Source organism: Budorcas taxicolor, chromosome 4 (genome assembly GCF_023091745.1).
Source record: "Budorcas taxicolor isolate Tak-1 chromosome 4, Takin1.1, whole genome shotgun sequence".
Lineage (NCBI taxonomy): Eukaryota > Metazoa > Chordata > Mammalia > Artiodactyla > Bovidae > Budorcas > Budorcas taxicolor.
This window is the reverse complement of record NC_068913.1, coordinates 52,853,788-52,867,265: the sequence shown is the minus strand read 5'-3', so window position 1 is coordinate 52,867,265 and position 13,478 is coordinate 52,853,788. Positions and strand designations below refer to the sequence as shown.

Below are 13,478 nucleotides of genomic sequence, written 5' to 3'. Positions count from 1 at the left end.
TTAACTCTCAAACACAAAAATAGCTTGTTTAGCAAGCAAGAAGGCAAACACTTTAATTACCTTGTGGAATCAGAGGACAGAGACTCACTGACTTGACCTGCACCCCAGTGCTGCAGCTGTGAGGTACATTCTTGAAACCTACAAGTTTTATATAGGACTTTTGAGAGCTAGATGCCATTACTTTCTCAAAGTTTATCTTTACTAAAAGTCATTGAGGAAAAACACATCTGACACAAATAACCCTGGATCTAAGTTGGTTAAACAGTTGTGACATTTGAAGTGTTGTTTACATGAATTGAAAACAATATCATTGTAGAGATGAAATGACTTTTGGTCGGAAACCAATTCTTTCCATCATAGCCATTTTTCAAAAAGCTAAAGCAAACTGGCAGAATGTGCTGCAGAAATTTGAGATTTATTGTCACAGTCTGTTCAAATGATTCCCTTCTTTTCCTCTTCCTAAACTTCAGCATTTTCTTTAGTTAGGACTTTCCAACTTATTTGAGAGATTTCAAACCATGGTAAATACACTGGATGAGGAGAAAACCTCTAGTGTGTTTAAATTTGTCTATACTAAGCAGTTTACAGTAATTTCTATTAGTTCTTCAAGTATTATTTCATGCAGAAAGGAAAAAGTCTTCATCATTTGAGTTTATCGGTTTGTCAGTATTTGGGAGATGTGTCATGCAACCATGGATTTGAATTTGCTGTTTATTTCACTTGGCTATATAAATCAAAAGTAATGTTACATAATGTAGAGACATGATTGTTTTATACAAACAAAATCATCTTAAACTGAAAAGATCTGATACTTGACCTTCATCTTAAATTATAGCAGATGAAAATGTCAGTTTCCTCTGGTGGATTAATAAAGCCAAATGTCAAATGGGAAGGTGATTATAAGCTTTAATTATGTGGTTTTCAGGGATAGGTTTCTTGAAAAAATCAAGGCTTTAATAGTGTCTATAATTGGAAAATTCTTTTCATCATAAGGAAAATTCTTTTCATCACTCTACATCTGTGCAAAAATCATAAATTTTATTCTAAGAAATGAAACTAAATACAGTTTCATTGTGTGTGTGTATATATATTTTTAAATCAAGTGATTGTTTTTTTCCATAATAAAATCTGAAGTCTCTTAATAAATGTGCAATGGGTCTGGGTGCTAGACTTTTATTTTTTATGTTGATCTATGCTCAAAATTCTCCAAGCCAGGCTTCAGCAATACGTACAACCTCCAGATGTATAAGCTGGTTTTAGAAAAGGCAGAGGAACCAGAGATCATATTGCCAACATCCGCTGGATCATGGAAAAAGCAAGAGAATTCCAGAAAAACTTCTATTTCTGCTTTATTGACTATGCCAAAGCCTTTGACTGTGTGGATCACAGTAAACTGTGGAAAACTCTGAGAGAGATGGGAATACCAGACCACCTGACCTGCCTCTTGAGAAACCTATATGCAGGTCAGGAAGCAATAGTTAGAACTGGATATGGAACAACAGACTGGTTCCAAATAGGAAAAGGAGTACATCAAGGCTGTATATGGTCACACTGCTTATTTAACTTATATGCAGAGTACATCATGAGAGATGCTGGACTGGAAGAAGCACAAGCTGGAATCAAGATTGCTGGGAGGAATATCAATAATCTCAGATACGCAGATGACACCACCCTTATGACAGAAAGTGAAGAGGAACTAAAGAGCCTCTTGATGAAAGTGAAAGAGGAGAGTGAAAAAGTTGGCTTAAAGCTGAGCATTCAGGAAATGAAGATCATGGCATCTGGTCCCATCACTTCATGGGAAATAGATGGGGAAAAAGTGAAGACAGTGTCAGACTTTATTTTTTTGGGCTCCAAAATCACCGCAGATGGTGACTGCAGCCATGAAATTAAGACACTCCTTGAAAGGAAAGTTATGACCAACCTAGATAGCATATTAAAAAGCAGAGATATTACTTTGCCAACAAAGGTCCATCTAGTCAAGGCTGTGGTTTTTCCGGTAGTCATGTATGGATGTGAGAGTTGGACTGTGAAGAGAGCTGAGCACCGAAGAATTGTTGCTTTTGAACTGTGGTGTTGGAGAAGACTCTTGAGAGTCCCTTGGACTGCAAGGAGATCCAACCAGTCCATTCTAAAGGAGATCAGTCCTGGGTGTTCATTGGAAGGACTGATGCTAAAGCTGAAACTCCAATACTTTGGCTGCCTCATGCGAAAAGTTGACTCATTGGAAAAGACTCTGATGCTGGGAGGGATTGGGGGAAGGAGGAAGAGGGGATGACAAAGGATGAGATGGCTGGATGGCATCACCGACTCGATGGACATGAGTTTGAGTGAACTCTGGGAGTTGTGATGGACAGGGAGGCCTGGCGTGCTGCCATTCACGGGGTCGCAAAGAGTCGGACACGACTGAGCAACTGAACTGAAAACTTTAGGATATAAAGAACTGTATACCTTAAGAATCTCTGCTACCCTGTAATTAATGATTAGTGAGTTTCTGTTAGAAATAGTGAAAACTGTGGAAACTGTCACAGTTTCTAAGTTCAATTTATAAATCCATTTTCAATATGCAGTTACAGGTTATGAATAAAAAAGGAGAAGATCAGTTAGAGGTGAGGGGAAGGGATGGTGAAAGCAAGTTTGAAGAAGATGAGGAAGAACAGGGTTTATTGCTTTTGGTTATTGCAGATGTACCTGCCTTGCTATTATGAAACACTTGCATGCTCATTCATGTTTTAATGGAAGAAATATTGAAGTAGGTATCCTGAGTTGCCATCCTAAATTCTATCCAAGTATGTTGAACATACTCAAGCTCATTGAAGAGAAACCGTGGCTGGAGTTTTACAGTATCTAATATTTCATTGAGTGTCTAGATATAGATAACTGGGACTTTTTGTTTGCTTGTTTTTATTTTTATTTCTAGGATTGGTCTGAGGTAGTAGTCAGGGAGACCTCTATGATGGAGCAGAGATTTTGTTCAGTTGTTTTTGGCTTAATCTCACAAAATAAATTCTTTCAGTTAACTGGTGATTGATTACCAGGCAGCCTAAGGTTAATTGATTTTAGGTTTCATAAATAACCTTAAGTTTCTGTTTCAGATTATGAATATAGGTTTACTGTAATGAATCTGTCAGAAACACTAAACTGTATTAATCATTATTAATGGCTAACTCTTAATACTACTGAATATGTTTGATTTGATGGTGCTGGGCTTTGGAGCTCTTTATAATCAAGACTAGAGGTCATGTTATAATATATGTATTAAAATGAGCACAGATAACACAAGGAAGCTTTTTATAAACGTAGCCCTCAAATTGTTTTACATTCAAATTACTTTAAAATGAGCTAGAAACTCATTGATGGAATTGGTGATCAGGTCTTAGATATGGACCAAAAGATGTATGTTTATTAGTTTTTAAAAGAAAAAATTTGTTTTTAAACTTCCTGCAAATGTCTATGGTATTATAGTATTTACATTTAGTGAGATTCTCTTTATTTGTAAATTTAGTTTCATATTTTAACAATTTTAAACATACTGAAAATGAAAGTTTTAGCAATAGAGGGAGTATATTTTTCTCTTTTAAATTTTCCATTTTTTGCTGTTGTTGTTTAGTCACTCAATCTATCCAACTCTTTTGCGACCTCATGCACTGCAGCCCACCAGGCTCCTCTGTCCCTGGGGTTTTCCAGGTAAGATTAGACAAGTGGGTTGCCATTTCCTTCTCCACGGGATCTTCCTGACCCAGAGACTGAACCCGCGAGGTCAAGTTGGCCCTTTTTTGGTTGAGCTGATTGTTAAATTTTCAGGAACTTCATGAGCTGGTTGTTAAGCACAACTAGTATTAAAAATTAATTCAAATAAATTATGTTAAATAAAGATAATAAAAACTCAAAAGTTATTGCTGCCTATTCATTATTATCTATGCTACTGAGGTTGATTGTATCTGAATGGTAATCATACTATATTATGGTATGCAATGTGTATCTCTTCCCAACTTGGTGTTCAGTGACTTCACATTTGATGGTTTTAAACTGGTCATGATGGGAGTATTTACAACACAGAAACTGGCTAATGCCTAAGTCACCTTTTGTTTTTCTGAGGAAGGCATGTGTAAAGACATGCTAGCACAGCATATCATTGCCTGCAGTTTGCTAGCTTTTGATTTCCCTGCTGCTAGACCCTCCTTCCAGTACTTTGTCCAGAATAACCCACCAAGCTTAATTTTCCTAGACAATAAAAGCTGAACATGGTAAAGGAAGGGATGATGTCAGAAGAATGTGGTAAAATATAGTTTTTGCCATTTAGTAACAAACAAATTTAGCATCTTTGAGCCTCCATTCCTTTATGCTTAAGGTAAGGCAGTCATCTCTTTTTGTTCTGCCTACCTATCGAGACTTTCAAATTAAAATGACAATATGCTAGTGTTTGTGTAAGTGCTGTACACACATAATTTTTCTTATTAGTGGTAAAACACTTGCTTCATCTTTTCACTTATTGACTTTAGTTTACAGAATAGAGTTTATATCCTAAAATTGCTGCCCCAGATTTTTCACACTCTCACTGACCCCTGTGTCAGCAAATGTGGCTCCAGTGCTTATGTTGGCTACTAGATGGCAAGCGCCAGGTGGTTGTGCCAACACTCTCTCAGACAGTGCCCACTGTAGATGCTATATGATCATGAGACTTATTTACTGTGTTCAGACTGTCCTCAATATTTTCGTTCTTGTTCTCTTTGAAAAACTGCCAATGGATCACAATGGGCAATAAAGATGAACCTTACTATCATCCTTTGTTGAGATTTGAAGGCTCTTGTTAAGATGCAAACATTGCAAATAAAAAGGAAAAAAACTTGACATATTAAGCCATTGTCTCTTGATAGCTTGGTCAGAAATGTTTGGTAAAACTCCCGAGCCTTTGAGCTGGGTTGTAATTCAGTTGAATTTTAAGGAAGGACAGGTTGTAGATATGCTGGGAACACAGGGAAGGGGTGAAGACCGGGGAAGTGTAAACAAGAGTCTGAACCCGCTGGGTGGGAGTGGTGAAGGTAGGCAAGAGAGCCTTTTGCAGTTTTGCCCTGAAACAATGTCAAAATGTTTGCATTTGGCATAGCATTTCCTCTTTTTATGCAGAATGGCTTTGCTAGAATACTTTTCTGTCATGAATTTATTTGGCCTCTCAGATACTGCTGAAACACTCTTTTGATTTTTGGTGGGTGACATGCCTTGATATATTACCAAATTCTCAGTGACACCAAACTTTAGAACTCTTTGAAGAAGGATAGTAAGAGTAAAAACATATGCTGAGAATCACTAATTCCAACTTCAGTTCATTTTGTTAATAAATACATGACATTTAACATGAGAAAGGTCTCATTTGCTCAACAACTTTCATTTAGAAGTCTCTTTTTGTACATAATTTCTTTAACAGTTCTCCTGCCTCGCCCTCCTTCCTCTTTGTTTTCCCTTTGATTTGTATTCAGATTTTTCTCGCCTCTGTGAAGATTGTTGTTGTTGTTTATTTGCTAGGTTGTGTCTGACTCTTTGCAACCCCATGGACTGTAGCCCATCAGGCTCCTCTGTCCATTGGGTTCCTCAGACAAGGAGAGTGGAGTGAGTTTCCATTTCCTTCTCCAGGGAATCTCCACCCAGGGATTAAACCCACATCTGCATTGGCAGGCAGATTCTTTACCACTGAGCCACCTGGAAAGCCTCTCTGTGAAGATTATTTTGCCTTATTCACAATAGTTAGAAACAATGTATTTGAAAATAACTTCGGTATCCTGCCTAATCATTTACCAGGCCAGCTGCCATCATAAATTGTTATTTATTAGATATGTAGCAGGCCGAAGTGCGTAACTGTTGTGAGATGAGGAGACAAAACACAAGAAAATTATGATCCCCACCCTCATTCAGGGGTGATGATTAAGTCAACAAATTGACACACACTACTCATTAGCCCTCCAGCTATAGTTAGTTCATTCCACAAACAGCACACTGCTGAGGATTGTGTACTATGATATGTTGGGTGTTGTTTGAGGGTCTGTCTTATCATTCATAGATCATTTTGTAGAGGCTGGACTTCAGCAAACTATAAACTTTTAATATCTGGATATTTTAGGGAAATTTCTTCCCACCGCTCTCCTTCCCACCCTTCCTTTTATATTTTTATACTTTTAGTATAGAATGTTTAGTAGTTTTCTTTTTTTCCTCTCTGGGAAAGTTTCTACCACAATTCCTAATTCTTTTAGAAAAAGCTATAGTCATGTCAGTTCAGAGGTGTTGATGTTTTATACAGTTGCGTTCTGTGAGATATGAATCTCTGATATTCATAGAAGATGCCTTACTTTATTCACATATTTATGCGCTGCTCTTTTCCACATGCTATAAAATTTGAAACTTTATCTGATTTGAAGTCTACATTGGAGATCAAGTTAACAGTTATATCTGTTTCTCCTCTCTTTATTTTAGCTGGACCAGACCAATTTTGAAGAAAGGATACAGACAGCGCTTGGAATTGTCAGACATATACCATATCTCTTCTTCTGATTCTGCTGACAATCTATCTGAAAAATTGGAAAGGTATGTCCATGAACATTGTTTATTAGTTGAAGAGAGAAATTAATATTATTAGAGACTAGAGAACTACTATTGGAGGGCCTAATTCTTAAAATGGAGTATTTATAATAGGAACATCCTATTTTCTTGATGAAGTCTTGATCAATTAAGAATTAACCATAGAAGGGATGAAAGAAAACCATTTCCCTGAGAAAATAACTTTTTTTTTTTTGAAAAATACGTATTTGAATTCTGAGAAGCTATCACTTAAAGAACATTAAGTGGATTTTGTGAAGACTAGAATAATATCTTTATGAAGCAAGTTGTGTATATTTGTCTCTAGAATCTTAAATCATGAATACAGATATGCATACTCGGAAATCTTAGGGTAAAGGCAGTTGGATGTCAAGGATATGTAGAAGTTTCATATTTTTGAGCACATATTGAATGCCAGGTATGGTATCTCCTCTCAGCCTCTCTGGAAGGAAAGTGTCATTATCTCTGTCTTATAGGAGAGCAAATTGAGGCTCAGAGAGAGAATTTTCCAGCGAATAAATGGCTGAGCTCTGGTTCAAACTCAGGTCCATACTCCCAGCTTCCCCAAAAATAGTGTTTCGCATTGTAAAGAAGTCTTCTTTTTAAAGAGTATTGGTTACAATCCTTTTGATTGCCAGTGACAGGAATCCAATCAAGTAGCTTAAGTAAATAAAAAGAGGAAATGTATTGACTCATGTAGTCCATCTATGTAAAAGCTTAGGGAGAAAACTGCCGTTAGGGACTCAGTGGAACCAGGAACTGGTTTTATTGTCTCAGATCGGCTTCCTCCATGCAGTGGGTCCTCAGAACGCTTTGCTCATGTCTTTACAGACCACTGAGGAAAGAGTCTTTTCTCCAAAAGTGAAAAATCCCAGAAACTTTCGAGTCACATGCTTACTTCTTGGACCAACAACAATCTGTGAATGAGCTGGACAGGGTCTTGTGCCAGCAGTACAGGATCTGATACCAGATGAGGGGGAAAGAGAAGAGGGAGTTGGCAAAAAAGAAAGAGAAGCAACTACTTTTTAACAGCACCAAAATAAACGAGTAGACTTATATTTGTTTACTTTATTTTCATTAAACTCTTCAAATTTCTTTTGAAGTTTCAAGGCAGATAAGGTGTTTAGCCTTTATTCTTTCTTGGTTTTATTCAAAGAATTAGGATAGTGGAAGTAGCAGATTCACATTTCCAAGATCAAGCACCAGCTTCTATTATTGAGCACTTAGTGTATGTAAGTGTCATTAAGGCCGTATTACTTTTGTTTTTTGTTTTTGTTTGGTTTGTTCTGGTTATGATAAATAAACAGAATAAAGTCTAGAATAGAGTCTGGTATGTATAGCTGTCCCTTGGTAGATCCCCTTTGGATACCAAACTTTATGGATGCTCAAGTCCCTTATATCAAATGTTATATTATTTGCATATAACCTACATATATTCACTTTAAATATTTTAAATATCTCTAGATTACTTATAATGCCTAATACAATGTGAATGTTATGTAATAGTTGCCAGCACACGAAAAATTCAAGTTTTGCTCTTTGGAACTTTCTGAAAATGTTTTTTTGGTGAATATTTTCCTTCCCCAGTTGGTTGAATCTAGAGATGTGGAACCTGAAGACATGAAAGGCCAGTTTTAGTAGGTGCTCAATGAATGTTTGTTGAATGAATAAATGATGTTTGAATGTGAAATGGCTGACATTATGCAAAAACCTGTAACACTGCTGCAGGGATAAAATATATAAACATAATACATTGTAGTGATGTCAGCAAGTTCAAAATAATCTAGTAGATAGTGAATATCTAAGTTCTAAATGGATGCTGAACAAAAGATTAATCACAGTAGGATTAGGCTACTCAAAACCTGTTATACCTGAATTTGTAGTATTATCTGGTCTAACACTTTTTTCTCCTCAGTTTTCATGTCTCCATATCAAATGTAGCCACTTTGTTCCAATTAAACAGCTGTGTGCCAGCATAAGTCCATAAACTCTATTAATATTTTTGTCTTTGATGGGTATTTCTTCTTGCTTCTCTTATTTCTTTTCTAAAAAATAAAAGTTGTTATTTAGAGTTTATTCAAACATTTTGGAAGAGTGACATACACTTACGGTACTTTGTACCTTTCAGTTCAGTTCAGTCGTTCAATCATGTCCGACTCTTTGTGATCCCATGAACCGCAGCACACCAGGCCTCCCTGTCCATCACCAGCTCCCAGAGTTCACTCAAACTCATGTCCATTGAGTCGGTGATACCATCCAGCCATCTCATCCTCTGTTGTCTCCTCCTCCTACCCCCAGTCCCTCCCAGCTTCAGGGTCTTTTCCAATGAGTCAGCTCTTCACATCAGGTGGCCAAAATATTGGAGTTTCAGCTTCAACATCAGTCCTTCCAATGAACACCCAGGACTGATTTCCTTTAGGATAGACTGGTTGGATCTGGCAATCCAAGGGACCCTCAAGAGTCTTCTCCAACACCACAGTCCAAAAGCATCAATTCTTTGGCGCTCAGCTTTCTTCACAGTCCAACTCTCACATCCATACGTGACCATTGGGAAAACCATAGCCTTGACTAGACAGACCTTTGTTGACAAAGTAATGTCTCTGCTTTTAATATGCTATCTAGGTTGGTCATAACTTTCCTTCCAAGTAGTACGTGTCTTAATTTCATGGCTGCAATCACCATCTGCAGTTATTTTGGAGCCTCCCAAAATAAAGTCAACTACTGGTTCCACTACGCTCTTGGAAAGTGACCCTGCCTCATATTTCAGAAACTGATTTGTGACGAAGGCCCTCAGGCAGTTACCCTGCCGTCCATCTGGCTCAGTTTGTGACCTTGGATTTGAACTCTGTGTGTCCCTCCTGTGTGCAAACCACACATCCATTTCATGATTATAACTCAGCTATGTACTTGCTAAGTATAGAATTTCTTCCCTTGTGATTCAGCTCTTGGTGTTCAGAATGCTTACTGGGTTTATTGTGGTGCTGTGGGCACCACAGCATCTACCTTCACTGCCAGTTCCTTCAGGTTCCAGTAGTACAAGTCCCATCCACTAAAAAAAATTCTCCAGCTTGGTTTCCCCCCTCAGATCACTACCCCATTCTTTTTTTAAATTTTTTTCATTGTTAATGTTTCTCTGCTTTCCTGGTTTCTCCACTTCTTCTCCTTTCCTTTACATCCCAGCTCCCTGACTATGGTTTTTGTGTTTACCATGTTATTAAACTGATGTTGACCATGTTCACCAGAGGTCTCTTAATATCAAATATAATGACATCTTCCTACCATGACTTCAGGGTTGACCACTTCTTCCCACCTTGAAACCGTTTCTTTGGTTTATGTACCACCTCCCTTCCTGGTTTTCTCATCTGACTCATTATTCCGTTGAAAGAGGCAGATTCCTCCTCCGTATTTCGCTTCTTACCCTGTTGTGAATCACTGCATGACATGGAAGGGAGGCAAGTACTGTGTGTGAGTCAAGAGTGGAAAGAGTGTGAGCAGATAGATGGATGGCATAGGGTCTAGGTATGATAGATAGTAAGCTTCTCAGGAAAGCCAGTGTCCATGTACAATGCCTGTGATTGCCAAATCTGCCTTCATCTCTCAGATGTGTGGGCTTCCTTTGGAATAACTTAGAACACCTCTAATAATGGTAGATGGATAGTAATGAGAATTTGTTGTTCAGTTGCATCTGACTCTTTTGCAACCCCATGGATTGTAACGCACCAGGCTTCTCTGTCCATGGGGTTTCCCAGGCAAGAATACTGGAGTGAATTGCCATTTCCTTCCCCAGGGGTTATTCCCAACCCAGGGATTGAACTCGAGTCTCCAACTTTGGTGGGCAGGTTCTCTACCATTGAGCTGCTAGAGAAAGCCAGTGATGAGAATAGCTGTTGAAAAAAATGCAGAATCTGTATATAGTTCTTTCCTTTGAAACTTCTCATCTCTGTACAGTATAAAAGGGAAGATGAAGGGTAACACTGAGGGATATACTTTATCCACTTGGAAAGAAGAAGGTTTTTATTAACAGAAAGTAATGGCAAAACCTTAAATATAATCAGGTTATGGATATATAGTATTTAAAGAAAAAGCAACATTTATTTAATACCAACCGCTTTTCATACTTTTAAATTTCTGTTCTACCAAAAAATACAGAATTTGATTCTATCCCAGTTTTCCAAAGACTTTTATTTGAAAGTGACATTTGATGATATTTGTTCCATACTCCTACGTTTAAAAACAAAGTCCAAATAGTAAGTTTTTCTAATGTTAAATTACAGAAAAATCCACCTGACTTTTAATCTTGTTTTTGGTTTTACAGCTAAATTTTGTACAATCCACTACAGTTACAAATAAAGAATAAGTCATGAAGGAAAAAATTAAGTATTTATTTTTCACCTTGTTCCAAGCACAGTTATGTGTATTCATAAGAGTTGTATTTTATTTATCCAACTCTCGCATTCATTGATTTTTTAGAATCCCAGAACATTTCCTTAGCATATATAATGTGGACTTGTCATGAAGTCAACTCCTTGAAAATTGGTGTATGGTGGAGCACTGAATTCAGCCAAATATCTGCCTGAGATAGTGTTGGAAGCTCCCCACAAGGTTTTTGTCTCTCTGGTCACTTGGGTTAATCTCCGTGGATGTACTTGTGTGAATAAAACTATGTTAAGGGAAATAGAGAATTGTAATATTTGCACATGCAACTTACTGATCCCACTTTTTATTCTTTTGCAGAGAATGGGACAGAGAACTGGCTTCAAAGAAAAATCCCAAACTCATTAATGCCCTTCGACGATGCTTTTTCTGGAGATTTATGTTCTATGGAATCATATTATATTTAGGGGTAAGGCTTTTATTTGTAAACTCACTGTGGGTAAAGTAATTACATTCATTTTTAAGATTGTAAAAGGAATAGGGTAATCTGGTACCCAGGAAAAAGGACCAATCTAACTCCAAATACAAAGAAACCACTGAAACTTTAGTGGAGACAAGTAAAAAGTGCTTAAAATGGGTTCAGTAGAATAAATTTCTTAAAAAAGAATCATTTCTGTTATCGCAAATCACATTATCGTACTGGAATATGAGATTGCGGGTGATTTTATTTTCCTGCATTCTACATAAGAAGGTCAGGAGACAGTATCAGGAGAATTAGGTAAAATTCAGCTAATTTCAAAGATGAGCATTTGAAATATTTTGAAATCATATCTGCATGCTGAATTGTTTTAAATAGCAAAAATGAAAAGTATGGCAGTGAGGTACTCCTGCAGTATGTTTTCTCCGTCTTCTGTGTCACCTTCATTGTGAAGAGATCTCCATGTGTGAGGACTCCAGGCTTTATGGTGCTCAAGTGCATTCTGTGATGTTCCCTAGCTGCTGTCAGATGTGACTCTAATCTATTACTTTTTACATCACCAGAGCATCATGTTGTATCCTTGATTGTAACCTGTAGAAGTGATGGCAAGTTGAAAACTTACTGTACAATATTTACTTTGGGAGGTTAGGTACCAACTGGATGGATTTGTGTTGTAATTATATTGGTCTTCATGCCTCTGGGAGTGAGGCGTGCAGTAGTGTTCCCCAAGAGGTGCCCAGCAAGTTGCATTGCTTTAAGAACTTGTGCTTAACACATACCAAATAAGTACGTTTCCACATTTGTTTTGACAAGGATGATCACATGTTTTATAGTGCTCTTGATGACCTCCTGGAAGACATTCTTCTGCCTTTTGAAATTATTTGTTTATCTGTCTATCTCTATGGAAATGTGCAGTAGTTTGGGGGTGATGCTATTTTATTTGTAAATATGAATAAGGCAGCTGAGGAATTAATTATCTTTTAAGATATTTTTGAGGTGATTTTTCTTAATGAGAGCACCCAGACTTTGGGAAACAGTTTTATCTATTTAAAAACATGTGTTGTTTGCCTTGCTGACTACAAACTCTGCCTTTGAATTAGAGTATTAAAAGTATAGTTCTCTCTGGCCATAACATATAATGGTTATCCTTGGATCAAAGTGACTACTTCAGACAATTGTTATGCCATTACTAAGGCCGTGGTAAAACTCATTTTTCTTTATGTTCTTCATCACATGCTGCTTCCATTGATTAACATAAACACGACTGAGTAGAAGCTGGGAGAAAGGCTGAATTAAGTCCTTTTTATGCCCTGCCTGACTTGTGAGATAGTTTGTTCCTCTAGATTCTACCAGGATAGAAGTTTCATGTGAACAAAAGCACTCATCTAAATGTGGAAATTTAGATGATCCATGAACATATTTATAAAATTTATATTTGGTCTGATATACACAGATCAAAATATAGTTTAATATTTATTGAGTATCTTAGCTATTCCAGGTTCAGCATTAAGCCCTTTATAAAGATTATTGTATTTAATTCTCCTAGTAATGCTATGAAGCAGTCATTAGTGTCTCTAACATATAGAAAAGAAAATTGAGATGCAGGAAATTAAGTAACTTTTCCAAAGTTATGCATATGGCAGATTTGGTGATAGCCAGGTCTCTTTGATTCCAAAGCCTGTGACCCTTCCATTAGATCAGATTGTAATTGCTCTGTAACTGTATAATGATTGTATGTCAGTACTAAATAGAATGGTGGCTGTAGTAATCAGTCGTGGGCCTGCTGATCTACTCTGCATCTTCTCAGGAGATACAGGTTAAAAGTTTGAAGGTTGAGGATTCTTCTAGGGTCACCTCAGGGACAAATCTGAATAAAATTCGATTTTGGTGGCAGGACAGGGGAACCAACTGGAATGTTTTGTGTGAAATCCACCCAAGAGCCAGAAGTGCTAAGGGTCAAAGATAGAGAAAATACTAAGTGGTAGAAGAATGAAGTGAATGTGGAGAAAGACTAGCTTATTCTTAAATGTCTCAAGCC

At 37.3% G+C, this 13,478-nt stretch overlaps 1 protein-coding gene across 1 annotated transcript in view; it reads left to right on the top strand.

The window, feature by feature from the left end:
- CFTR (CF transmembrane conductance regulator) overlaps positions 1–13,478 on the top strand; it is a 181,152-nt gene that overhangs the window by 20,926 nt on the left and 146,748 nt on the right. The window contains exons 2-3 of the mRNA XM_052638971.1: positions 6,466–6,576; positions 11,323–11,431. Of these exons, the coding sequence (XP_052494931.1) occupies positions 6,466–6,576; positions 11,323–11,431 (220 nt within the window). The remainder of the gene's footprint in view (positions 1–6,465; positions 6,577–11,322; positions 11,432–13,478) is intronic.